This window comes from Bos grunniens, chromosome 21, assembly GCF_055505025.1.
Source record: "Bos grunniens cultivar Pamir isolate PY7600 chromosome 21, Bosgru_T2T1.0, whole genome shotgun sequence".
Classification (NCBI taxonomy): domain Eukaryota; kingdom Metazoa; phylum Chordata; class Mammalia; order Artiodactyla; family Bovidae; genus Bos; species Bos grunniens.
Window position 1 is genome coordinate 2798026 of NC_141185.1, and position 26816 is coordinate 2824841.

Sequence of the window (26816 nt, forward strand, 5' to 3'; positions counted from 1 at the left end):
CCATCTGTTGGCGGCCACCTGGCGCATCTCGCCCCGGACCGCTGCCCCCCCCCCCGACCTCCCAGGAGGCTCTGCAGCAGGTTCCGAGCGGAGCACCTACCAGTGCGTGGCTCACCTGGCATCCCAGGGCCTGCCTTTCCAGCAAGTTCTGCAGGTGGAGTGCCTCACTGAACTTTGCTGGGGCTGCAGCCTCCCCACTGAGGCCTGAATCCTGGCCAGGAGCCCACATGGGGGTCGGGGTGGGATGAGGGGCTCTTCCAGACTCGCTCCTTCCTTGGGGCACTGCTACACCCTCAGCACCCCAGCTCCGCCTGTGCTTCGGCTTCTCCATCCTCAGTAGCCATCTCCACACTCTGATCCCTGCTGCCGTCCCTAAGCGGCCCCCTCCCAATTACAGTGTGGTCCTTGACTGGACTCCGAATGATCCGAGACTGTAAAGGTGCTCAGCTACAAGCCTGAGCCAATGTCACGGAAGGATGCTCAGAGGGCAGACCATGAGCAGAGGAGAGATGGTGGAGTCCAGAGCTGATGAGAAGAATGGATGCTCGAGGTCGCCCCACCCCTGTGCCTGCACCCCAGCCCCCTGGGGCCCAATCCTCTGACCCAGCCCCTCCCCTCTAACACCCCCCCAACCCTCCCACCCTCTGAGACCCCAGTTTACTGTTCTAACCTCTTGTGGGGGTACCCTCACATCTCAGCTCTGCTCACCCTCTGTGTGACCGTAGGACCCGAACCATGAAAGAAAGTTGCTCAGTTGTGTCTGACTCTGCGACCCCTGGTGACCCCTGTAGTCACCAGGCTCTTCTGTCCAGGGAATTCTGCAGGCAAGAATACTGGAGTAGGCTGCCATTTCCTTCTCCAGGAGATCTTCCCCACCTAGGAACCAAACCCAGGTCTCCTGCATTGCAGGCAGATTCTTTACCGCCGAGCCGCCAGGGACGCCGACCCAAACCGTGTTCTCCTTTGAAGCCCACTCTATGACTGCAACTGGCCCCTGAGCACTGAGCTTGGTTGGAGAAAATCACCGGCCGCTGACAAAACCACTTCCACAGTCTCAGCATCGCTGGACCACCTCACACTCGAGATTCACAAGTCTCATCTCCTCCTGGAAACTACAGCATCTCAATGAGATGTTAGATTGTAAACTGTGTAACACACTCACATGGCTCAATAATTGAAAAAATTAAAGCTGGACACACAGTGACGTATCTCCTCCAAAACCTCTGCCTCCCTCCCCATCCCCTCCCCACCCTCCCCCACCACCCACGTGCACACACACACTCACCAGCAAGCACGCTCTGTTCCTGGTATGTTCTTCCAGGCCGTCTTAAGGCACATACATTGTTGTTCAGTCGCTAAGTCGTATCTGACTGCAGCACGCCAGGCTTCCCTGTCCTTCACTATCTCCCAGAGTGTGGTCCAACTCATGTCCATTGAGTTGATGATGCCATCCAAACATCTCATCCTCTGTTCCCCCCTTCTCCTCCTGCCCTCAATCTTTTCCAGCATCACGGTCTTTTCCAGTGAGTTGGCTCTTTGCATCAGGTGGCCAAAGTATTGCAGCTTCAGTTCAGTTCAGCTGCTCAGTTGTGTCCGCCTTTTTGCGACCCCATGAATCACAGCACGCCAGGGCTCCCTGTCCATCAGCAACTCCCGGAGTTCACCCAAACTCATGTGCATCGGTGATGCCATCCAGCCATCTCATCCTCTGTCGTCCCCTTCTCTTCCTACCCCCAATCCCTCCCAGCATGAGAGTCTTTTCCAATGAGTCAACTCTTTGCATGAGGTGGCCAAAGTTTGGAGTTTCAGCCTCAGCATCAGTCCTTCCAATGAACACCCAGGACTGATCTCCTTTAGGATGGACTGGTTGGATCTCCTTGCAGTCCAAGGGACTCTCAAGAGTCTTTTCCAACACCACAGTTCAAAAGCATCAATTCTTCGGTGCTCAGCTTTCTTCACAGTCCAACTCTCACATCCATACATGACCACTGGAAAAACCACAGCCTTGACTAGACGGACCTTTGTTGGCAAAGTAATATCTCTGCTTTTTAATATGCCATCGAGGTTGGTCATAACTTTCCTTCCAAGGAGTAAGCATCTTTTAATTTCATGGCTGCAATCACCATCTGCAGTGATTTTAGAGCCCCCCAAAATAAAGTCGGCCACTGTTTCCACTGTTTCCCCATCTATTTGCCATGAAGTGATGGGACCAGATGCCATGATCTTGGTTTTCTGAATGTTGAGCTTTAAGCCAACTTTTTCACTCTCCTCTTTCACTTTCATCAAGAGACTTTTTAGTTCCTCTTCACTTTCTGCCATAAGGGTGGTGTCATCTGCATATCTGAGGTTATTGATATTTCTCCTGGCAATCTTGATTCCAGCTTGTGCTTCTTCCAGCCCAGTGTTACTCATGATGTACTCTGCATAGAAGTTAAATAAGCAGGGAGACAATATACAGCCTTGACATACTCCTTTTCCTATTTGGAACCAGTCTGTTGTTCCATGTCCAGTTCTAACTGTTGCTTCCTGACCTGCATATAGGTTTCTCAAGAGGCGGGTCAGGTGGTCTGGTATTCCCATCTCTTTCAGAATTTTCCACAGTTTATTGTGATCCACACAGTCAAAGGCTTTGGCATAGTCAATAAAGCAGAAATAGATGTTTTCCTGGAACTCTCTTGCTTTTTCCATGATCCAGTGCATGTTGGCAATTTGATCTCTGGTTCCTCTGCCTTTTCTAAAACCAGCTTGAACATCTGGAAGTTCACGGTTCACGTACTGTTGAAGCCTGGCTTGGAGAATTTTGAGCATTACTTTACTAGCATGTGAGATGAGTGCAATTGTGTGGTTGTTTGAGCATTCTTTGTCACTGCTTTCTTTCGGATTGGAATGAAAACTGACCTTTTCCAGTCCTGTGGCCACTGCTGAGTTTTCCACATTTGCTGGCATATTGAGTGCAGCACTTTCACAGCATCATCTTTCAGGATTTGAAATAGCTCAACTGGAATTCCATCACCTCCACTAGCTTTGTTCATAGTGATACTTCCTAAGGCCCGCTTGACTTCACATTCCAGGATGTCTGGCTCTAGGTGAGTGATCACACCATCGTGATTATCTGGGTCATGAAGATCTTTTTTGTACAATTCTTCTGTGTATTCTTGGAGCTTCAGGCAGACATAAATGTCTATTTTTTTCTACTTTTGTTTATCCATGGCTGCACACCATCAACTCTTCTACACTGTGTGTTTTTGTTTTTTTTTCTCAACATTATATGTTGGGACAATTTTCAAATTGGAAGCAAGACAACTTCCTCCTTCTCTCTCCAGCCACGTAGCGCTCCACCGTCTGCACCACGGCAATAATTTCCCTGGCGTCTACTGATGGACACTCAGGGGGTTCCCAGCGCTTTGCTACGACAATGGAAGTGACTGTCCTGCTGCCTGTCACTTCTCATGGATGTTAGAGAGTTGATAAGATTCATTCATAGGAGCAGAATGGTTCCCAGGAATCTCTGTGGGTTTCACTGATCTTGCTGAGTGGCCCTCCTGGGGGCTGTGAAATCACACTTCCAGAGTAGTTGTGGGGGTGGCTCCTGGTGACTGTCAGCCTCGCCAGACACTGTCGTCACCCACACACTAGGGGTTTGGGCAGTCTATTCTTTTTAAATATTTTTAATTTTTTGACCACGCCATGTGGTGTGCAGGATCCTAGTTCCAACCAGGGACCAAACCCGTGACCCCGCAGTGGAAGCTCTGAGTCTTAACCACTGGCCCACCAGGGTTTCATCTTTCAAACCAGAAACCCCAGGCTTCCCCCCAGGACTCCCCTGGCTGCAAGGAGGCCCCGAGGCCCCGTGGTCCCCGTTGGGATGGAAATGAGGCTTCCCCTGCCTCCCTGCCCTGGGCCAGCCTCACCTCCCTGTCCCAGCCCTCACAGACCAGGCCTCCTCCTGGGCACCCTGGCACTCCTCACGGGCTCCCTGGCCTCCCTGCGGCATCCCCGCTCTCCCTACAGCAGCCAGAGAGTTCTTTCCCAGTCACAGATCCCAGCAAACTGCCTCTTCAGAGTCCCTAGTGCTCCCCCCTTTGCAGTGAGTGGAGTGAGTGAACCCCAACGCCCAGCCCCACCAAGGCCCCCTCGTTGCCAGCCTGCCACTTCAGTGGGGCTTGCTTGAATCCCCACTCCCAGCCAACCCTGCCTTGAGCTCTTTCTTTCCCTAAAACCTGAGCCCTTCCCGAGTCCTAGGCTGTTTCCCTTCCGGTGCTGCCCCTCCCTGCTCTGTGCACATGCCTGTCCCCCGCCACGGTTCCCCGCCCCCAGTGAGTACTGCCTGTGGCCACAGCGGTACTGCCCCACCCCATAACCGCTGCATCACCCCCACCCACCCCACCAACCATCTGCCCCGCACTTGAACCTGGACTGTTTATTAACTTGCTCCCTGTTCCTTCCGGGCCTCCCAGGGATGTGAGCCCTTCAGGGAGAGCCTGGCCCGCCCTCCCCATTGCCCCCCTGCAGGGACGGGGCGGGGTTGGAGGATCCCACCTGCGCTTGACCCATGGCCTGCCTTCCAGTTGACAGGAGTCTGGATGGGGGCCAGCGCCGGGGGCCCTCACCCACGACCTGCCCTCTGTCCCCTCTGCCCAGCGACCCAGTCCTCGCCTCTGGGGCAAATCCTTCCCTTAAAGGAATTTTCCCTCCATGACCACAAAGTTACTGATGCAGAGCCCTTGGTGGAGGGGCCGGAGCTGGTGACCCCGCGGGACCTTAGCGGCTCTCCCCGTCCTACAGGGACAGCGTGGATGGCGCCCCCCACAGCGCCAGCATGGAGTCCACCCAGCCGGCTCCCCGACCCCAGGGCCCCGCCTCTGACCGCCTCTGTTCTCCTTGGACCCTGGCCCACCCTGCTGCAGGGAGGCTGGGGGGTGCATCTCAGCACCCTCTGCATTTTGGGGCCCAAGTCCATTCTCTTTGGTCCATGAATATCTGCCTGGATCAGAAACTTTCCATCTGGCCCTCAGCTTCCATGAGCTCCCCCCTCCCCCTGCCTCCTCCTCCTGAGCTCCACAGGGAGAACTCAGCGGAAAACCCACCGGCCATCCCCCTGCCCTGAGGCTCCAACCTGCCCAGGGCCCACACTCGGAGCTCAGCCTGGGGTGGCCTATCCCTCCCCCTCCCCTGGGTGCTCCCCAGGATCAGTGGGTCCATCCCTCCCGCATCTCATCCCAAAGGGCCTTCCCTCTGGCTCCAGCCGCTGATGTCCAGGCGTTTCCAGCTGGAGTTAGTCATGCCTCCCCCGCCTGCCCACCCCACATGCCTCCAGCTCTGTGGAATGAGTTCACCAAGGTTCCCCTTTGCCTCCCAGGGACTCTGCCCTTCTCCAAATCCTGGGCCAGGATGGGGGTGTGGAGGAGAGCTGGGGCCAGCTGTAATCACAGCTGGGCCCTTCGAGGTCAGTTCCAGGAATACGAGAGCCGGTTCCCACTGTGCCCGATGGCATGGAGCTGAAGTGTCGCCATCCCCCTCTTCTGTAAAGGACTGTGGGGGACGTCAGACAGGTTCGTGATCACCACCTCCAGGTGAGGAAACTGAAGGGTGGAGTGAGGGGCCTTGGCCCACAGCAGACCCTCCCAAAGGTCACGCTCACAGGTGAGAGGTGGGCAGGAGGCGCTGGGGGACAGAGTCTGCCAGACCCCAAGAGGCTGAGAAAGCCTCTCCAAGAGAAATCACTCCACAGCCACTTTTGAAATCAGCTTTATATTAAGCTATAAAAACCAAGAATTTGTTCTTAAAAAAACATACAAAAGCACACTATCAAAAAATAATAATAACATCAAACATGCAAATGTACAAAGGCCTTCATGAACCATCTACTCGGGCCAATTTCTGGCCACAGTACCTGGAAAGAGGGGGACAAGTCCACGAGAGCCGGCTACAAACCCAGTCACAGAGGGGCGTTCCCGCAGGCACAGGCGGGGTGGGTCATGCCTGCGTCTCCACTGTCCCAGGCCCAGGAAGGTGACTGCACCTTTGCTTTCCTGGGTAGGATAAGGCACTCCACAGGGCAGGCGATGGGTGAAGGCTGTAGGCAGCAAAATAGTGTCCACCCCATAAAGATGCTCACATCCTAATCCCTGGGCCTGTGACTATGTTAGTTTCCATGGCAGAGGAATTAAGGTTGTCAGGTGGAATTAATAATCAGCTGACTTTAACATCAGAAGAGGATCCTGGAGTGCCTGGGTAGGTCAAAGGTCATTGTCCGGTGGGTTAAAGGTCACCACCAGGGGCCTTAAATCAGAAGAGGGAGTAGAAGGGGAGTCCTGAGACCTAAAAGGATTTGACTGGCCGTTGCTGGTTTTGGAAATGGAAGGGGGCCACGAGCCAAGAAATATGGGAGGCTGGCCTCTAAAAACTGGAAAAAGGAAGGAACTTCCCCACCAGAGCTTCCAGAGGAACCGCCTAGGTCAGCCCACCAGATCACGTCAGACTGCTGACCTCCAGAACTGAAAGCAAGGTCTTGTTTTAGGCTCCCAAGCTGTGGAAGTTTGTTAGACTGGCAACAGGGAACTGACCCAGAGCCAAGGGGTCAGAAGTCAAGATGGCCCTGCCCCGACCTCAGCCTGACTTCCAGGGGAGGACCCACAGAGGCATCCCTGGGTCTGCACCTTGTCGGGGGAGGCAGACCCCGAGAAAACCCAGCAGGTCCTGGCCCTCCCAGGCCCATCCTCAGGGGACACCTGAGGGGAATCAGAGTGGGGGTTAGGGGCTCGGACACTGGCTTTGCCCCCATTTGTCCTGTCATCCCACAGGCCCTTTTCCAGTCCCCCCACGCCTTCCCCAATAAGAGCTCATCTTTCCCTTTTTCCTCCTCCACTTCTTCCTTCTGTTCTACTCAGAGGCTGAGGCTGGCTCGATGCAACCCTGCACCAGAGAAGGCAGGAGGGGTGAGGCTCGGGCCCTGGGCAGGAGCTGGGGAGGCTGGAGACCCAGCCTGAGCAGGGCAGTCCTCAGGCAGGTGTGGCAGGACCTCGCGGACAGGCGGTGATCCCGGAGCTGGGTCCGCGAGCCACACACCCTCCTCACCCCTCCTTCAGGGCGTGCAAGCTCCACTCTCATCCACAGAGCTTCCCCTCCACGGCTCCTGCCCCACAGGAGGGGTCAACACGCCATGGCTTGTCCAATTCCAGTGGCCCAGGGGCCCACACCTCGGCCAGGCTGGGGCAGAAGCAGCAGCAGAAGGCAGGACCCCCAGAGGGGCTGCAGGGCTATGACACTGGTGCCGGTCTGACGGCCTGCAGTGGAGTGGTGTCCCATGCTTGCCAGGCGCTCCTAAGGAGATCAGTACACAGGAAAAGCTAACCAACCTTTATAAGCGAAAATAGGGCCTTGGAGGGCTCGTGTGCCCCCGTGTTGATGTCCAGAATGCTCCGGATGCTCTTGGCGTCACTGCTGGACAGGTTCCCCTTGATGGCCAGGATGGCACTCAGGTGGCCCTTGCTGTCAAAGACAGGGTCCCATCAGTGCAGCCCGCTCACCAACACCCCTGCTCACACCCCTTCCCAGCACCCAAGACTCCTGGCCGGAGCCACAAGGCCCGGCAGCCAATCCCCCTACCCACGAGGGTGCCCTGATATGCTTAAAGCACTGGGCTCAGGTGGCACCGGCCTCAGTGCCTCCAGAGGGTGCCAAGCTCCTGCCCGGTCCAGCCTTTACACTGGCTATTCCTCCCAAATGCTCATCCCCAGGCCCTTGAGGTAACCAGCTCCTTCTCACCCCTTAGCACTTAGCTAACATGTCACCTCCCCGTCAAGAAGCCACCTGCCAGTACAGGAGACACGGGTTCGACCCCTGATCTGGGAAGATCCCAAATACCACCAAGCAACCAAGCCCTTGGACCACAGCTATTGAGCCTGTGCTCAAGAGCCCTCAAGACCTCAAGCCCGAGCTCTGCAGTAAGAGGAGTCACTGCCATGAGAAGCCCGCGCTCTGCAGTAAGAGGAGTCACTGCCATGAGAAGCCCGCGCTCTGCAGTAAGAGGAGTCACTGCCATGAGAAGCCCGCGCTCTGCAGTAAGAGGAGTCACTGCCATGAGAAGCCCGCGCTCTGCAGTAAGAGGAGTCACTGCCATGAGAAGCCCGCGCTCTGTAGTAAGAGGAGTCACTGCCATGAGAAGCCCGCGCTCTGCAGTAAGAGGAGTCACTGCCATGAGAAGCCCGCGCTCTGCAGTAAGAGGAGTCACTGCCATGAGAAGCCCGTGCGCTGCAACTCGAGAGCAGTCCCCTACTTGCTGCAGCTAGAGAAAAGCTCACGCAGCAACAAAGACCAGCACAGCCAAAAGTAAACAATAAAAACTGTTTTAAAAAGTCACCTCCCCAGAGAGGATTTTCCAGCTCTAAAGTCAGCACCTCCCACCATTCACAACCTTGGTTAAACAATCTTTAAAACTTGCAAATGGTACTCCTTCGCCGGATGACCTCATCATTGCTAACCCTCATCTGACTATCTGTCTGTCAGAAGGCCTGGTCTGTCTTGTACCTCCTCGCATCCTGGTGCCTAAACACAGCCGGGTAGCTAGTAGGAGACCACTTGATAACTGTTGGCCGGCTGGGTGGATACAAGGATCCATGAATGGATAGACGGATAGGTGGGCAGGTGGATGACTAGATGGGTGGATGGATGGATAGATCGAAGGACAAACAGATGGGTAGATGAGTGCGTGACCAGATGGCTGGATAGCTAGATGGGCGTCCAGATGGGTAAGCGGGTGCCTGTATGATGGGTAGTTGGACGGGTGAGTGTGTAAGTGGATGGGTGGCTGAACAGGTGGACTAGACCAGCCAGTGGCTGGACCAGGCTATGCGGGGACAGGCCGGCCACACCAGAGGACTCAACCCACAGAGACTGCTGCCCTGGCTCACCAGATCCTCAGGCAGTCAGGGATTGAGCCTGCACTCTAGAACAGAGGCCCCAGGACACAGGTCAAGCCTCTGAGGACCCCTAGGCTGACCGGCGGACCCCAGCTTCACTACGGACGTGCCACGGCCTCCAGCAGGTCCGTGGTCCCTCTGGTCTCGGATCCCCTTCTGAAGGAAAGTCTCAGAGGATGCATTGTGGAGTCGGATGCCTGGCTTTGCTGTCTCGGCTCTACGACTGACCAGCTGCTTTACCCTGGACACATTCCTCACACCCCCCAAGTCTCATCTGGACGACCGGGATGAAGAATGTTAGCCCTAGCAGGTGGCAGCAAGGACCGAGTGAACAGCTGCTGTAAAGATCTGGGCACAGTGGCCAGTATCTATCTGCACTCTGCCCACCCTCAGGGACTCACTCTGGCCGCCCCTCCAGGCTCCGACTGCAGCGGGGAACCACAGGGCCACGCTGCCTTCCCTGGGTGCTGGAGGTCCCGGTTCTCACCTGAAGTCAGGGTACAAGGTGGCGTAAGTGGCCACCTCAATCTTGATGGCACTGGGGTCTTGCAGGCGAATGATCTCTGCAAGCGTGGGGAGGGCGTCGTGTAGCCAGGTGGCCGGGGAGCCCTGCAGGCACAGGCTTGTTGAGAGAGGCTGGCCCTGCCCAGAAGCGCGCCCAGGGGCCCAGAGAGGCTCAGGTCGGACCTGATCAGGTTTGGAGAGGCCCAGAGAGGCTGTCCTAGCCCGTGAAGAGCTTGGAGCAGGAGGACAGCCTACCGCCGTGGGAGGTTGAGGGGGTGGGCGGGGGCTTACACTCTGGGTGCAGAACTGCTGGATGAGCTGGGCGTTGGCCTGGACGTGCCCCGCCAGCTGCTGCTGCTGCTCTGCCGTCTTGAGGACCAGGCGCCGCTTGCAGAGGCGGGCGATGTACTCCTTCACCAGGTGCAGGTGGACCGCCTCCAGGAGCTCCTGGGTGGGTGAGTGCGCAGGGCCATGGGAACCCACCACCTCCCTGAAGGCCAGGGTCCAGGGAGGGGCGGTGGCCAGAGCAAAAAGCACATCCGGGTGTGCGCACACACATGTCTGCCTGCGTGTCCCCCGCCGGCAGCCCAGCACCCCCTCACCTCCCGGAAGCAGTCCTGCAGCTCTGAGAACTCAGGCATCCTCTCGGCCACGGCGGAGACAATTTCCTCCAGGGTCTGCTGGGGGGCAGCCCAGCGGGTCTGCGTGAACCTCTTGAACAGCGGCTGCGAGAGAGGGTCAGGCTGTGTGGCCACACCCGGCAGAGGACGGGCCAGCCCAGTAGACACGCACGCACAGACACGCACAGACACACACGGGGCCGGGACAGGGGTCGGGTTATATTAAAGCCTCCCCGGGCGCTCCAGCAGGAAGTGGAGGCCGGGTCTGGGTCCCCTTCTCCAAGGCCGACCAGCCAGGACTGCCATCTGCCTGCCCTGAGGCCTTCTCCAGCATCTCCCTCCTTAGATAAATAAATTCCTGACTAAACAAAGCCCTGTGCTTGGCTGGGCCTATGATGATGATGGCCCTGCCGAGTCATCCAGGGTCACCGCCTGGCCACCCGCAGCCGTGGGCACTGGGGTCAAGGGGGGTCCCCCAGGGGGCAGGCAGGGAGTGCCCCCCTTCCTCCCCTAGGACCCCCGCCTCCTCCTGCGGTACAGGCACCAAGGGTTTCTGGGGATGCCCTGGGCCCCGCAGATGTGGCGGGAGCCACCAGAGGCTCTGAGCCTCCTGGCTGGAAGGCAGGGTCGGGCAGAAGGGCCTGGGGGCCTCAGGGGAAACTACAGGCAAACTTGAGGACTAGGTGGAGTCCCAACAGGGAGGGGCGCTGAGGCTTCTCTTCCGCACCCCAGGGCCCTAAGCGGCCCTCTGAGGCCAAGCCCGAGGCTGAAGCGGGGGTGATGTCAAGGGCGGATCACGGCCCCATCACGGGGCCACCAGCCTCCCTGCAGCTGCCCCGTGCCACGCCTTCCTCGAGCCAGGTCTTCGTTTCTGTCGCCGACCCCCCCCACCCCACCGTCCAAGGCCCTCCCGCAGCCCCCCCAGCACTAGACTCAGCACTGCCGGGGGGCAGGAGGCTGGACTACCTTCAGGTCCCCAAACAGGCTCTGGAGCAGGGTATCAAAGCCATGGCTCTTGAGCTCATTCAGGGGCCTCAGCAGGGAGCTCCGGAGGTCTGGCGGTGTCTGCCACTGCTGCTCCAGGGACGTCCTGGAAACACCGGAGGCAGGGAGGTCACGCCAGCCCCAGCCCCGCCCGGCCTGCAGCCCTAAACCCAGAAAGCCAGGGAGCCCCAGGCGAATCTCCCTAAACCATCGCTCTAGAACCCTCCCTGGCTCCCCAGGCCCGGTGGGAGCAAGACCAAGACACTCCATCCAGGCTCCCTAGGCGGGACCCAGCCTTCCCACCTAACACCCACCTAACACCACATCCTGTTCTAACTGAGGACAAGTGGCTCAGCCTCTCCATAGCTCAGGGTGCTCATGGATCAGTGGACACAGTCACTGTATCTACTTAACGAGGTTGCTAACAGGATAAATGAAGCCCTGCGCGTGAGCGCCTGACCCACCGGCACTAGACAAATGTTCGCTGTTGCCGCTGTAAGCCTGGGTATTTCCTTTCCACCCTGTTCATTTTAATTCAACATCTCTGCTTAGGCTGCTCCTCCTCCCTCCCCCATCCCAGGCACCTCCCCCCCGACCCCCCCACCCCCGCCTCTCTGCACCCCCACCCCCTGCCGGCTTCCCGGCCCCCCCCACCAACACAGGCAGGCAGCCGCAGTGACTCCCCCCACTGCCCAGCGCCCTTACCGGAAAGGGAGGCAGTTGTTGATGTTAGCGATGACATTGGCCCTGTAATTGCGCAGCTGTCTGCATCGCTCCAGAAATCCATCAAAGGCGCGCTGGTAGCTGGTGAAAGGGAAAGGGCACACATAGGAGCAGCACAAACACTGGGGCAATGGCAGCCTCGGTGGCTGCCTGATCACCCTCCTGCTCCACATGTGGGCCAGACGCAGCAGGCATTCCGGAACTGGCTTCACACGCTCAGCGCTCAGCCAGGCGGGGCCCGGGCCCCTGCAGAGCTGCTGGAGAGGATGCGGCAGAGCCCCCAGGCCCCTCTAGAGCTGCAGGCAGAGGCAGGGAGGCTGGCAGCCATAACTCTGGGGTCACAGACCCGGGTCATCACCTGAAGGGGAGGCCAGGGCCTCAGTCCCTCGGGGGGCATCTTTGCAGTTGGAGGCTGCTCTTCCAGGGGATTTGCTGAGCAAGGTGGGGGCGGGGTGGTCAGATGACCTGAGGCTCTCAGCGCCCAGTTTGGTGGTGCAGGGGGACAAGGACTCCTGCTCATAATAACAGACACCCTAGGGGCAGGGAGGGGGCGCTGGTCTAGCTAAGATCCCCACCTGGGGCCCAAGGGAGGGATTGGGGCTCTGAGAGAGGTGGTGGCAAGGACTCCTCAGCCCCCAGCCCCGCTCCAGGCATGTATGCCCATCACCCACCTCCTGAGGAACCTGGCCAGCTCTTCCAACAGCAAGGGCTTTATCTGCGCGCCCAGGTCCAAGGTGATGCTCTCGGCCTTGGCCTGGCCCTGGGAGATGATCTGCAGGGGTCAGGGGTGAAACTGAGCAGAAGCCTGCCTGCTCTAGGGCTGGGGCAGGGGTGGGCGTGGGTAAGACATGGAGCAAGGGGGTGTGTGCTCAGTGGCGGGCCCGTCTGCCCACAGGGACGAGGCCGGTGCAGGCGGCGCAGTGGGTGCTACCTGGATGATGTCGATGGCCAGCTCACTGTGGCAGTGACCGTCCAGCCTCTGCGGGGCCTCATCGTTGGTCCAGCGGTTTGACTCCAGCTCCAGAGCTCGGGCCGTCAGCTCCCTCACGCTGGCCTGGAGGGGAGGAGGGGCCCGCTCAGGGTAGGGCGAAGCCCACGGGGGCATCCCTGCCAGGCTCCCTGCCCGCGCCCCCCGCTCCTCTTCCTTCCCACCCCGCCTCAGCCCCGCCTGGCACTGGCCCTGGACTCACCACCTCGTTGGAGAGGAACGTGGCCTCTAGCAGCCGGATCTGGGTTGGGGGCAGGAGGGTCCCCAGTCTGACTCCCTGCAGCTCGGGCGCCAGCTTGGGGCTGTTGAGGATGTCGCTGTGGGCAGATGGGCTGGCTTGAGGAAAACCAGCACTGTCCCCCCAACCCCAGCCCCCGCCCCAGCCAGAGCCCTGCACACAGCTCAGTCGCCTTCCCTCCTGTGCCTCCCACCCCTGCCTCTCCATCTCAGTTCAATCCAGGCCCCAAATCCCAGAATCACCCTGCCTCCGTTCACTCTCTCAGCCGCATCCACTCTTACTCCGGGTTATGCTCCCGAAACCCATCAGCCTCGAGCTACCCTGCCAGAGGCACCCCACAGCCCAGCCCCCATCTCCCGCCTGGCACACCAAAGGACCCTCCTCCCGGGCTCCCTGCCTTGCCTCCAACAGTCCCTCCTCCCCGCTACGGCGGGAAGAACCACATTTCCGGTCTGATCGTCCTGCTCCAAGGGCTCCCACTCCCCTTCTCACCCTCTGTCTCCTTCCCTCCATCCCTCACAGTGCTCCCATTGCATCCCACCAGCCTTGCCCCGCCTCCCCCCACCCCCAGACCAGCTGTGCTGCCCTCAGAGGAGGGCCAGTCCCAGCAGGAAGGACTGTCTGCCCCTCCCCGACCTCACCCTGGACGGAGGCATATCCACCCATCCTTGTGGCGCTTCCCTTGGGTCCCAGAGCCTCCTGGGGACTGCCCAGCCCTGGCACTTCCTCAGGGCCTTTGTCTGCCCGGAGGCTCAAGAATAGCCCTTTCTGCCTCCCGCGCCCCCCCGACCCTGGCCTGGATGCGCTGTGTCCCTTTTCTCCCCAGACTTCTGGCCACACGGGCCTCCATGGAGCCACCCTGGTCGCCCCCTCTCAGGGCTCAGCGTCCCGCTGCACTGACCCCAGGGGGCCCCAGGTGAAAGCCCCTGAGGTCACAGGGACAGGAAAGTGGAGGGGCAGAAGGGACAGGCCCAGCACTTCCTGGTGAGTCAGGACCAACAAGAAGGAATCGGTTCGGCTGGCGGGCCTCTCCGGCATCCCCTGCCCTGGGCCAGCTTCCCTGCTCTCCTTGACTCCTCACCACCACCCCTGCCTGGTCCTTCCTTGGGCCCCTGCTGGAGGCTGAGCCACCAGCACTAACCGAGACCACTGACATCCCTGAGAGCCTCAGACATCGCTCACAGGGTCTACACCTCCAGGCTTCCTGCAGGCTTTATGCTACAGGCTGGGGCCAGCCCCTACCAGAAACCCTGAACCAATCCACACTGCGGTTTAAGTCTCTCCCCACCCAGCTTGTACGAATGACGGACATGCTTGTTGCAGTAAAATAAGGGAAAAAAGAAGAAAAGAGGTGTTGTGCTGTTTTTTCTTTCCAGTTCTTTACCTGTTCCTGATCTGCAGTCTGTAACTAAGTCTCTTTATCAAAAGATTAAACCTGATTTGAGAATCACATGCTGCACCTATCGTCCCCTCAAAACATTTTGTATCTGGGGCTCAACTTCATAGCGCCCTCTCTGCAAACCACCCCTTCGAGTTTTTCTCTCCTTCTGCATTATAGAAAGAAAGTCTCAGTACAGTCCACAAAACACAACGGACCCAACGACTGGGCCAGCAGACTGCCAGACCCAAATTACCAGGCTACTCAACGCCAGCCTGATGACTGTTTTTGAAACAGCGTGAGGAGAAGCATGCAGGATCCTCACCCCTCTGTTCATCTCCAACCCCAGACTGCGAGCCCCCAGCTATATGATCCCCTAGGTTCCCCACGGAGGCAGGGACACAGTACTGGAGGCAGGAGCCTGCTGTGTTCTTGCCTCTGTCTCCGGATTTTCTTATCCAGCTTCGGTGGGCAGAGAAAGCCAAGATACTGGCAGCAACATGCTCAGGGATGCATGGGGTCTGACTGTATCAGGGGATGCCTATATCTGAATACAGTTGGTACCAGGGATTCTCCACTGCAGTACCAGGTGCCTCCCAAACTGAGAGCTCCAGGCCTCGGTGGCCAGAACTCAGCTCTGCCACTGGGAGAGACCTTGCACAATGGGGATTTCCCCAACAGGCCCAATGCCCCCCATCCTGCCTGGGAGTGCTCCCTGGGCCTGCTGGGGGTATTGAACCACAGTGCTCCCAGAAGGCCTCCCAGCCCAGCCTTGGGCCCTGTAGGACAGCTCCCTTTGCCAGGAACACCATCCCCCACTGCCTCTCCCAGCCTGTCCTCGCTTCCCCCTCGCCTGACTCCCTTACTTCTGTTAGACTGTCAGCAGCCCCAGAGCAGGGCCGCTGCCTCCTGCGGCTTGTAGAATCCTGCATCTCCTCCTCCGAGCTGGCTTCCTGGGCTGACCCAGGCCAGGCCAGGGCCCCTGCTCCTGGCCACAGCCCTTCCTGACTCTGGATCACAGGCGGCTTCACCCCCTAACCCAGACTGGAAACTCAGGAATGAAAGATGAGGTCCTTGCCCCCATTCTCTGTGCCTCAGTTTCCACAACTGTGGGATGCCGCTGAGGCTGGAGAGACTAAGGATTCCCAGGGCAAAGCAGGCCCAGCGGAGGCCCTGTCCCTTTGATTCCAGCCCCCCCTGGGCCGTTCTCCCAGGGGACTCCCTGCACGTGGTGACACCCAGGCCCTGCCCGCCCAGGGAACCCCAGCCCGGCGGCACCCCGCACCCAAGCTCACTTGGGGTAGAGGTTCTGCACCCATAACAGCAGCATGTAGGTATCTCGCTGGCACAGCTCAAACTGCGTCAGGGCCGACAGCTGGGACGCAAATTCCGCGTGGTAGCTCTCGGCGTAGGCGGCCACCACGCGGATGTCTGCGGGGAAGAGCGGCTTGAGGCGCTCCACCACGGCCTCCAGGTCCTCCTTCATGGTGCGGCCCATGTGCAGGAAGGTGCGCTCGGCCTCCGTGCGGCCCTCGGCGTCCGCGGCCGGCCGCCGGCTCAGGCGCTCCGCGGCCGCCTGCGCCACGCCGTCCCGCCACAGCTGCAGCCAGCCCCGGGGCCGCGTGGTCGCCAGCCCCGGGCACCCCGGGGGCCCCGCCGCCGCCGCCGCCGCCGCGTGGTCCTGGCGCTCCTGCTCGGCCAGCACGGCCAGCGCCTGGCGCAGCCGCTCGGGCTCCGCTTCCAGCGGCCGGCGCAGCTGCCCTAGCACCTGGTCGCGCAGCAACGCGTACAGCGCCTCCACCTTGCTCTGGCGCCGCACCAGCTCCTCCTCGCTCGCGCGACCCGCCGCCGCGGCCTCCTGCAGCTCCAGCTCCAGCGCCAGCAGAGGCCGCGCCGCCTCCAGCCGCCCGCGCTCCAGGTCGGCCTTGAGCTCCTCCACTGCGGCCAGGACGCGGCATTAGTGTGGCCTGGGGTTCTGAGACCCGCCCAGTTCACCTCCCAGGGGCCAAGACTCCCCAAATCATGCGGGGTGTCCCAGCCCGGGCAGGGCACACCAGGCTCAGATCCTGAGATCAGGGGGCAGCAGGTGAAAGCAGGGAGGGGAGGCCCTTCGACGCCCTTAAACACCCACATGCCCTGCCCACTCTGTCCCAGCTGAGCGGGGCATCCACTCCAATGAGCCCCCATCCTGCCCAGACCCTGCCCGCCTGGGGAGGGGGCTGCCGCCTACCTGTGGGCAGCTGGGCAGGCGGCCGCGGACTGGATTCAGACTCGCCCTCGGTCTCTGATAAGCTGGGCTGACCCTTCTTCTTCCTCCCTTTGGTGAAGACGCTGATCATGGTGGCCAGGCCTTTCGACTTTTTCTTCTTCTTGCCGGCCTCTTCTTCGTCCCTGTCTGTGGCCACCTCGGCCTCCAGGGATGGCACTAGGTCCTCGGAGGAGGCCTCCGACATGGAGGCCTCAGACTCTGCCTCTGAGGTAGAGGGCAACTTCTGGGCGCTTCTGGGGAAGTCAGGGGCCCCGGACACAGGCTGCTGGCCTGGGAGTCCTTGGAAGAAGGTCAGCATCTTCAGCATCACCCCGACTCTGGCCTGCAGGTTGACAAGCGGAGGGAATGAGAGGGTCAGTGGTCGTGGGGGACTGGCCCCTGGCTCCCCAGCCCAAGCATGCAGCCAGGTTGATCTGTTTTCACCTGTGTGACCGCCAGGGCTCTGGCTGTCTCCTGGCCCAGATGGATACCAGCAACTTAACTTTCCCCCTGGAGACCACTTCCGCAGAACTCGCAGGCCCTCCCAGAATCTCCAGACAGAAGGAGACTTCATTTTGGCAAATCCTTCCTTGTCAGCCCATCCTCTGGGCAGGGAGGGGGACCACAGGCTCGCTGGGGACCCTGGGGGAGTGGGCAGAGCTCGGCTTCTGGCCCAATGCACAAAGCGAGAACCGAGGTCCAGAACAGTCAGAGGGCACAAGAGGCTGGGCTGAGGCAGGAATCCGGCCCCAGCCCCATCCTCCGTTCTGCTCTGTTCTCTTGACTCATGTGGCTTGGGGTCCCAGGGGAACGTAGTGAGCAGAAACAGGACTGCTCCCGCTGGGACCACGAGGCAGGCAGGGCCAGACCCCTGTTATGACCTTGGGGGGCTCAGGTCTACAGAAACCACAGTGCCCCCTCAAGCCCTTTCCCAGGTCGGAGGGACAAGCGGCCCAAGGAGGCACAGGCCTGTCTGAGGTCACACAGCAGCTCAGACAGGAAACTCGAGCTTCCCAGCTCCACCTCACCCTGCCTGCTCCCCAAATGGGGTGACGTAACCACCACAGAAGCTTCCATTTCCTGGGCCCTTCCTGAGTGCCCGTCCCATCACTTCCGCACTGCCTTCCAGGAGGGGTGTTATTTTCCTCATCTCACGTAACTAGCTCAGAGAGGCTTAAAATGCCCCCATGGTCAACAACTTGGAACTCAGCTCACCAGGCACTGGGCTTCCCCACCATCCAGAGAGGCAGCACCTTCCCCAGCGCCTTGACCATGGGGTGAGCCAGGCCAGGACCGGTGGAGGGGAACACGGCTGACCTGAAAGGAGGCAGCGGGGCAGGGCTGGGAAAGGGGAGCAGAGGGGAACGGGCCTCCTTGGTAACTTGAATGAGCCGTAACAGGGCCTGCCCCACCACCCAAGAGTAAATACACCAAGTCGTGACTCACACAGCACGACTTCAACTCGCCCCTGCGGCAGCCCTGCAAGGCAGACAGGGTGATCCACCCCTGCAGAAAGGCAAACTGAGGCGGCAGGAGGTGGGGAGGTGGGATTAGGCCCGTCAGATTTTCCACATCCCCTGCTGCCTTCCCAGCAGCCCAGCCACCTTCGCGCATCCTCCCAGGAATGCTTCCCAAAGCCCCGAGCTTGACCAGAGCCACTCAGTGGCCAGGAAGCCGGGCTTTCTCCCCTCCCACAGCCTCACCAGATACCGGGGGCAGAGTCCTACACTGCTGGGTCTCAGCTGCCAGCCGGTGCCATTTGGACTGCGAGTTCCCCTCCAGAACCAAGCTGCGGGTCCTCCGGGGAGCCCCAAAGCCAGGGTCCCCAGGTGCAAGGCCACTGGGCACTTCTGCCCTGCCCATCCCTTCCCCCAGCATCCCTCCCAATCCATCTCGCTTTCATGCCAGACACCCACAGGAGCTGGTCCAGCTGGTTGGCAAGGGCCGCTCAGCCTCACCCTGGGCCCAGGCCCCACCTCTCCCCGCACACCTTCCCCTCCGCTGCCACAGGAGGGGGAGGGCCCTCCTGAGTGGCTGCGGACCACCTTCCTCACCTCTGCCCTCAATGCCCCGCCTCCTCCATCCCCCACGTATGAGGCTCCCGCCAGACTCCAGACCTGGTTCCTGCAGGTCCCTGCACGGCATAGCCGCCTCCTCCTCGCCTCTGGGGCACAAAATCTCCTCCCCAGCCAAGGTCCGCAGCAGCCCCTTTGGCCCCCACCCAGGCCTTCACTCTGAGGCCGCTGGTGCAGCAGAAAGAGAGACCATTGTGGGCTTGGCTGTACCATCCGCTAGGGTGTAGACCAGACCCCACCCTGCCTTCATAGACCTCAGTCTTCCCATCTGTGCAATGGGGAGGAGAACCCCACCTCACAGTGCTGCTGAAAGCAGGATGTGAGGGAAGCTGACGGGCCGAATCCCACCCCACCAGGCCTCAGTGAGGGTCTGAGTCTTGTGTCCCAGTGTCTATCAGGCTAACCCTGGTGGCCGGACACAACAGAAGAGGGCAGGAGAGGCATTCCTTTCAGTCGAGGCCGGTGGCTGGGCACACTCGGACAGGAAGGGGTATGCTCCGAATCACACCGTGTGGCCACAGCCTGGGGTACCTCCCTGGTCCGCCCAGCTCCCCCAGTTTCTATGCGGGCACACACACTCTCACTCTCCTCGCCCGGGTCAGGGCTGAGGTCCACGCCAGCCCCCCTGGTCCCTGAACATGAAGACATTCAAGCTCAGGCAGGTGAAGTGACTCGGCCTCTGTCATACAGCCAGCCGCCCCCCACCCCGCCCTGGGCCACTCCCGCCCCTCCTACTGCAAAGGAAGGGACACTAGGGCCCCTTCCCACAGCCCCTCCTCCCGGGTGCATCTAACCCGACCCTGACGCAGCAGCTCAGCCATAGGGCTTCAATTTCCCTAGAAGGGGGACTGCGGAAGACCTGGGGTTCTCCGCGCGGGGTACCCTCCATCGCGCCAGCCGCTCCCTACCGGGATCGGGCCGGAGAGGCGGGTCTCGTCGGGGCGGGTGGGCGGCCGCGTGGAGAGTTTGGAGACGGAAGCACCGGACGCCGCGAGCGCAGGTCACTTACTGTGTCCGGGCCGAGCCTGTCGCCGCAGAGCCGGGCGCCGCCTGAAATAGACGCAGGCTCCACCCCCGTCGGGCCGGCCCTCCCCGCCCGCCGCCCCCGCGGAAAACCCCCGGGCGGAGGCCAAAGCCGAGAGAGTGTGCTGCCCGGTCCCCGCGTCCGGTGCCGCGCGCACGCACCCCCTGATCGAGGCGAAGACTGCCAAGCTGGGGTGTCCAGGAAGGGACTCTCTCCCACCAGCCTGGGCGGGGTGTCGGGGCTGGCTGTTGCCAGGCCTGAGTGGGGCCCCAGACCCGCACCCCCCAGCGGACAAGATGGGTTTGGTGCTGACCCATTGTCCGACAACAGCTTCTGATTGGCTGACTGGAAGGGGCCCTGCACTCAGGACCACTTTCCCAGCGTCACAGAGCCAGCACCTCGGGCAGCTCAGAGGACCTCCTAGCAACCCAGCTCACCCCTAACTGTGGGGAGTCCCCTTCCTCCCGCGAGGTGCTGGGGACTGTCCCACCTAACTCTGAGGCTGACCTCAGAGGATCACCCCTTCGGGAGAGAGTGTTCCCACCCTGGGGGTCACTGTGTCCACACACATCCCTGGGGAGGTGGCCCCCATGGAAGAGGCTCCCTAAGGCACCGGGTGCTGGTCAGCCTTTGCCAGAGTACCCGTGCTGGTGCCTGGCATACACTCTCATCACCCAGCCTTCCTTAAAAAGGGGAAATGGCTCACAAAAGTGAGTGACTTGCCCGAGGTCACACAGGCAGTAAATGGGGGTCCGAACCCACACCCAGGCCTGCAGGACTCCCACTGAAGCGCTTTCCCTTTCTGGGACCCAAGCTGGGTCAGGCCAGGTTCCTAAAGGCACCAGGTGGGGATCCCAACAGCTCAGGCTTGAGTCTCACTTAGCCTGGCTTTGTCCTCATTCAACGCAACGCATCCTTGAGCAGGTCACATTGCTTTCTGGGCCTCAGTTTCCCATCTGAGGCCTGTTTCTCTGGGTCAGTCAAGGGGCCGGAGGGGAGCTGGGGAAGAGGACCTCTTCCCTGTTTCACATCCTAGAAATTCCTGCCCTCTGAAAAGGACCTTGCAGCTCAGGAATTTCCCGTCTGGGCACCGGCTTCCTTGTTGCTCCTTAATAGAGCTTCTGCTCCTCCCTCCCTTTTGTGTGCCCCCCTTCCCCCTCCCCTCTTGTTCCCTGCTCCCCCTGGAAACTGGGCACAAAGCTCTGCAGCCTGGGAGGCACAGCCAAGTGGGCAAGGCAGCGGGGAGATGGGGGTGCCCCTTGGAACTGAAAACTTCCTCTTCCTCCTTGGGAAAGGCAGCCGGGGACCAGTTTGGGGCTTGGACATTGATCCTGTCTCTGGACAGGGTAGGAGGGGGTTGAGGGGGGTTGTTGTGGGAAGAGGGGGCTTCAGGAGGCTGCAGTAAGACAGACTCTACCCCCTTCTCGCCTCGTGGCCTCAGGGGTGACATTTTTCAGATCTGAACCAACGGTCACAGGGGGTCATTCCAGCTGCTCCCAGTGCATAGAGGGGAAGACTAAAGGACTGCCCCCCGCACCACAGCAAGTTCATCCAGCCAGAGAGGGTGATGAGGACATGATCCAAGGGGTCCTGGCCCACTGCCTCCGTGGCTGTCTGCTGTGGCCTCATTGTGCAATCCTCAGTCCTCCCTGCCAGCCTCCTCTTCTAATCCCAGATTGGGAAATCGCTGGAGAATCCAAAGTGCTCTGGGTCATGGAGGAGGGGACAGCGTCAGGCTCATAGACCCACCACCCCCTCAGAGCCCCAGACCCTGATGGGCAGAGGCAGAACGAACACACACGGGCAGGCTAGGCACCCCCTTACCCAGCTGCCATGATGCCTGCACTCCCTCCCCGGGGCCTCACCCGAGCTCCAGGCTGTAACCAGGGCATGGGAGATGCTGCCTCGCCCTCCTGTGGTTGCCCCAGTCACTTCCCCTTTCCCTGAGTTCCGGCATGAGGGTCAAGGGTCACTTCCGTGAAGCCCCCAGCTCAAGGGCAACCCTCTAACAATAGGGCTGCGTGGAGAGCCAAGGGGTGTGACCGTCAGTGGGGCCCAGGGGGCAGGAGCTATTCTTACCCGCTCTTGACAGACGAGGAAACAGTCCTCAGGAGACCAGACACTTCCAGAAGGAGCCAAAGGCCAGCCAAGAATTCCACCCTCAGCAGGAAATGAGCATCAGATGCGAGTTGGGAGTGTCCCTGGTCAGCTGCTGTCCCATTACCGTCCTCCCCAGGGGACTGGGCCTCAGGCTGCAGGCCGGTTCCACCGGGCAGGAGGGCAGCAGGCACGGGTGGACTGGCAGCAGACCCCCAAGTCCAGCCCAGACGTCAAGTGCCCCACACCTGGCCCAGAGCTGTGGTCAGCTCCTGCATGCAACCCAGGACTTGTCATTTCTAATTGGAAATGACAGGTGCCTTTTTTTTAATTGTTGTAAAATTCACGTAACCAAATGCCCCATTTGGACTATTGTAAGTCCACAGTGCAGTGGCAGTAAGTTATACGCTGTTATGCAGCCAGCACCACCATCCATCTCCAGGATTTTTTTCACTTTGCAAAACTGAAACTCCGTACTCATTAAACACCACCTCCCCTTTCTCAGCCTCCCACCAGCCTGGCACCCGTCATTCTACTTCCCATGTCTCTAAACCTGAACACCCAAAGCAGTGCATACGAGTGGGATCAAAGGCATTTTGTGACTGGGGTTACGTAACTTCACATAATATCCTCAAGGGTCATCCATGTTGCGGCATATGTCCGAATGTCCTTCCTTTTAAAGCTTGAATAGCGTTTCATTGTTTATCTTTTCATCTGTCCCCAGCCACCTGGGTTGCTGCCACCTCTTGGCTGTTGTGAATAATGCTGCTGTGAGCCCGGGAACTCAACCAGCCCTGCCAGACCCTGCTTTTGGTTCTTTTGAGTAGACAGCTGACTTTTGTCCCCCTCCACAGGGATCAGGCTCTTTCCTAAGTGTTTGTATGCGTTAACTGGTTGCATCAGACAATCTGATGAAATGGGTGCTCCTTAATTATCTCCTTACCACAGATGAAGAAATCAAGGCACAGATAGGTCCAGTCACGTGACGTTCAGTGGTGGAGCTGGGAGCCCGCACTAAACATATTGTGGTTTGGTCGTTCATTTGTTTTCCATGCTTTGCAACCCCACGGACTGCAACACACCAGGCTTCCCAGTCCTTCACTATCTCCTAGAATTTGCTCCAACTCATGTCCATTGAGTCAATAACGCCATCCAACCATCTCATCCTGTCACCCTCTTCTCCTGCCCTCCATCTTTCCCAGCATCAGGGTCTTTTCCAGTGAGTGTGCTGTTCAGTTCAGTTCAGTTCAGTCGCTCAGTCGTGTCCGACTCTTTGCGACCCCATGAATCGCAGCACGCCAGGCCTCCTTGTCCATCACCAACTCCTGGAGTTCACCCAGACTCACGTCCATCGAGTCAGTGATGCCATCCAGCCATCTCATCCTCTGTCGTCCCCTTCTCCTCCTGCCCCCAATCCCTCCCAGCATCAGAGTCTTTTCCAATGAGTCAACTCTTCACACCAGGTGGCCAAAGTACTGGAGTTTCAGCTTCAGCATCATTCCTTCCAAAGAAATTCCAGGGCTGATCTCCTTCAGAACAGACTGGTTGGATCTCCTTGCAGTCCAAGGGACTCTCAAGAGTCTTCTCCAACACCACAGTTCAAAAGCATCAATTCTTCGGCGCTCAGCCTTCTTCACAGTCCAACTCTCACATCCATACATGACCACAGGAAAAGCCATAGCCTTGACCAGATGAACCTTTGTTGGCAAAGTAATGTCTCTGCTTTTGAATATGCTATCTAGGTTGGTCATAACTTTTCTTCCAAGGAGTAAGCATCTTTTAATTTCATGGCTGCAGTCACCATCTGCAGTGATTTTGGAGCCCCCAAAAATAAAGTCTGGCACTGTTTCCACTGTTTCCCCATCTATTTCCTGCTGTTTCTTATCCCCTAATGTTGATCAGGGCTTCCCAAGTGGCTCAGCGGTAAAGAATCCACCTGCTAATGCAGGAGACTCAGGAGACATGGGTTCGCTCCCTGAGTCAGGATAAGCCTCTGGAGGAGGAAATGACAACCCACTTCAGGATTCTTGCCTGGAGAATCCCATGGACAGAGAAGCCTAGCAGGCTCCAGTCCATTGGGTTACAAAGAGTCAGATAGGGCTGAGTACGCGCACACACACACACCAACTGAAATACAGCTTGATGCATTTAAGCCAGCCGCAAGGAAGGACTGTCCGCCTGGCTTAGATGCAGAAATGGAAGGTTTTTTTTGTTTTTGTTTTTGTTTTTTTTTTACTGCCCTCTACTCTTTTTTCATCTTTGAAAAAAAGAAGTATTTCCCAATCTGTTTCATGACCTCAATTAACCCTGCGGTCGGTTTATTGAGTCTTCGCCCTCAGCCTGCGCGGCAGCAAGAGGGGCAGACGCGGGCCAGAGAATATAACGCGGGTGGTATGTGCTGAACGTCCTCCCTCGATTTCCACTCCCGGAGCTCCCAGGACGAGGGGGAGGAGACGGCAGAAGGGCGCGCATCCTGCCACAGGGCTCGGCAGGTGCCAGAAAGCCCGGTGCCTGCGAGAGATGGGACTGGAACAAACGGGGCTGTGGGTCGCTGGGTCTGGCCGCCCCTGGACGACCGCCGGGAGGGCAGGGCCGGGGGCGGGGCTCCTCCACGGCCCCGCCCACTTCTCTCCAGGCGATGACTTTGCACTTCCCACAGCCCCAGCCCCGGCTCGCGCGCTGCTTCTCCCCGCACTTCGCAGGGTCAGTTGACCCGGGACCCTTGCTGGGGCCTCCAGTTTCTCGGGGCTGTCCCCGTTCGCTCCCGAAGTGCGCTGGGCAGAGCCATCGGATCCTCTGTTGACAGGTGAGGAAACCGAGCCTTGGAGGCAACAAATGGACGCAAAAAGCTGAGGCCTTGAGGCTGGGGATCTCTGCTGCCACCCAGCCTCCCCCAAAGGGGAAGTCACTTGCTCAGGGTCATTGGCAGCTGCACCTGACCTCGGCCCGAGTCTCCTGACCACCCCGAGGACCACGAGTGGTCAGGTCAGCTGACCAGGAGCCACCCTTCCAGGCCAGCCCACCCCAGGAGAGCCCCCATCGGGGCAGGTGCACACCGACAGGCAGTGTCCCCCCCAGGCACCCACAAAGCTCTCTGCTTGTTAATAGCCCACCCTTCCTCCAGGGAGGAAGCCAGGCCCTGCACTTCCTTCTGTGTTTGGCTGATGGGGAAAATGAGGCCTGAGGAGAAAGGGCTGGAGGTGCTAGAGGTGGGTGGGGCCACATGGGACAAGGCAGGGCCCGCTGGGCATAAGGACCCCAATCCCAGTGGCCTGCTAAGGGGGACACCACCTCCAGGGCACCAGGGAATCTCCACACCGGCCCCAGTGGCCTGGGCTCTTTCCTGAAAGGGCCTGGCTTTCCACAGCAGTTTTTGGTGGTGATGCAAGATGACCTGCTTCAGACCCGGGACTGCCCCGACCCGGCAACCCGGCTCTTCTCCTCCAAGGCACAGTTTCCGGGAAAACAGCCACATACAGTCCCACCAGGGACAGAGCGGGTCACGTGGCAGGAGTTGTGGGAATCCCAGTGCTCCACAGGGCCAGCCAAGGCCGAGGGCGGAGGGAACCTGCCCCAAACCTCCACCGCGCCTTCCCCTTCCTCCAGTGTGGGTGCTGGAACCCCTCCTCATCCGGGGAGCTCTGCCCTCTGCACTTTGGAGATGGAAGGCACGATGGTGGGGGCTCGGGCATGGAGACCACTTGGGCCCTGGGGCATCCCACCACCTCCATCTATGGTTCCTGTTTTTGGCTGAACTGAGCAGCTTGTGGGGGGCTCAGTTCCCCTGAGGAGGGATGGAACCCGAGCCCTTGGCAGTGACAGAGCAGAGTCCTAACCACTGGACTGCCGGGAAGTCCCCCATCTGGGGCTTTAGACACATTGCTTCACCCTTGTGGCCTCAATCCTTTCTGGAAACAGAGCAGACACTCGCTTAGGGGGCTGCCAGAAGGGCTTCAAGGAGAGGGAGCATGTAAATAGCAATAATTGCCATCCTGAGGGAGTGCAAACAGGCAGGCCGGCCCTGGTCCTGCACATTTGCACTTTCTCCCCTAAGGCTCCCAACATTACAGCAGGAGCTGGAGCCCAGGGAGGTGGAGTAACCTGCCCAACGTCACACAGCTAGCAAGGTGCAGAGGTGGGCTCCCAGCCCAGAGGGGTCTGAATCCACAGCCTATTCCTTTATTAAAAAAATTTAAATACAGTTGATTTACAATTGATCTGCAATCAACTAATCTATAGTAATTTTGATCGCCCTGCCCAGTACAGCGCTCCACACTGGGAGATGGCTGGAGAAGCACCATCTAGCCCAGGGTGGCCCAGTCCCAGCTCCTCCCCCCGGGCCAATGGACAGTGGGCAGACATTGACCTTGGTGGGAGGGGGACCCTCTGACCTGCTGGAGGTCCCTAAAGGGCTCTGAGGTAGAAAAGGAGGAAGTGAGAGAAGGGACAGCGTGGCCTTGGGCACCCTGCAGCCCCTTCTTCCCCCTGAGGCAGCAATGGGGGCTCTGTGAGGACTGCAGCCCGGCCGCCAAGGGGGCCACTCAAGTATCCAGGGGCCCCATGAAGTCCAGGAAGGAAGGGGCCAGGGTCAGCAGACCAGGGAGGAGGAGGGAGAGGCTGCGCGGGCACGGAGGTGGCAGGCCGGCTGCCCCTCCCGGTGCCCTAGCTGCAGGATCTCCAGCCGATCCCACCTACCCCTGAGCTCCGCTCCTGCTGGGCAGAGCCTCCCAGCATCTCCTGTCACAGAGGAGGGGACCCAGCCTCAGAGAGGACCAGGCCGGCTCACCTGCTGCAGGAGAGAGCGGCTGAGACCCAAACACCCTTGAGCAGGGTTGGCCCCAGGCTGGGCGAAGGGCCACAGAGGGAACATGCCCAGGTGGAGTGAGGGAGACACCAGGTCCCTCCTGTCACCCAGGCTGTCTTGGGTCAGCAGGTTGGGTTTCCCGTCCTTGAAGCTGAGCATCCTGCCTTGGGCAGGCTGGCCCCCGCACCCTCTCACCCCCAGCCTCATCAAGG

General features: G+C 59.5%; 1 protein-coding gene across 8 annotated transcripts; it reads right to left on the reverse strand.

Moving 5' to 3' along the window:
- Nucleotides 1-5732: 5732 nt before the first annotated feature.
- Nucleotides 5733-20033, reverse strand: LOC147348903 (tumor necrosis factor alpha-induced protein 2-like). 8 transcript variants are annotated; one of them, XM_086362807.1, is made up of 13 exons: nucleotides 19588-19980; nucleotides 17820-17945; nucleotides 16587-16947; nucleotides 15652-16294; nucleotides 12943-13057; nucleotides 12684-12806; nucleotides 12424-12524; nucleotides 11735-11833; nucleotides 11012-11135; nucleotides 10028-10150; nucleotides 9717-9872; nucleotides 9409-9530; nucleotides 5733-7491 (listed from the first exon to the last, which is right to left on the reverse strand). In XM_086362807.1, the coding sequence occupies exons 3-13, from the start codon at nucleotides 16930-16932 to the stop codon at nucleotides 7350-7352; spliced, it is 2094 nt and encodes a 697-aa protein (XP_086218933.1). In that variant the 5' UTR covers nucleotides 16933-16947; nucleotides 17820-17945; nucleotides 19588-19980; the 3' UTR covers nucleotides 5733-7349. The 8 variants fall into 8 exon arrangements, 7 of the variants coding, with proteins under 7 accessions (XP_086218933.1, XP_086218931.1, XP_086218934.1 ...); XM_086362805.1 differs by lacking the exon at nucleotides 17820-17945 and adding an exon at nucleotides 17049-17272 and having other exon boundaries at nucleotides 19588-19966; XR_015149382.1 differs by lacking the exon at nucleotides 17820-17945 and having other exon boundaries at nucleotides 9323-9530; nucleotides 19539-19664.
- Nucleotides 20034-26816: the final 6783 nt, after the last annotated feature.

Excerpts from the sequence above, each read along its gene's own strand:
- LOC147348903 (XM_086362801.1), bottom strand. The coding sequence starts at position 18,218 with ATGCGCGAAGGTGGCTGGGCTGCTGGGAAGGCAGCAGGGGATGTGGAA. Across the intron at positions 16,948-17,819 it reads GTGGGGAAGCCCAGTGCCTG|GCCAGAGTCGGGGTGATGCT; the intron begins GTGAGCTGAGTT and ends GTCAACCTGCAG. Across the intron at positions 9,531-9,716 it reads AGCAGTTCTGCACCCAGAGT|GGCTCCCCGGCCACCTGGCT; the intron begins GTAAGCCCCCGC and ends CTGTGCCTGCAG.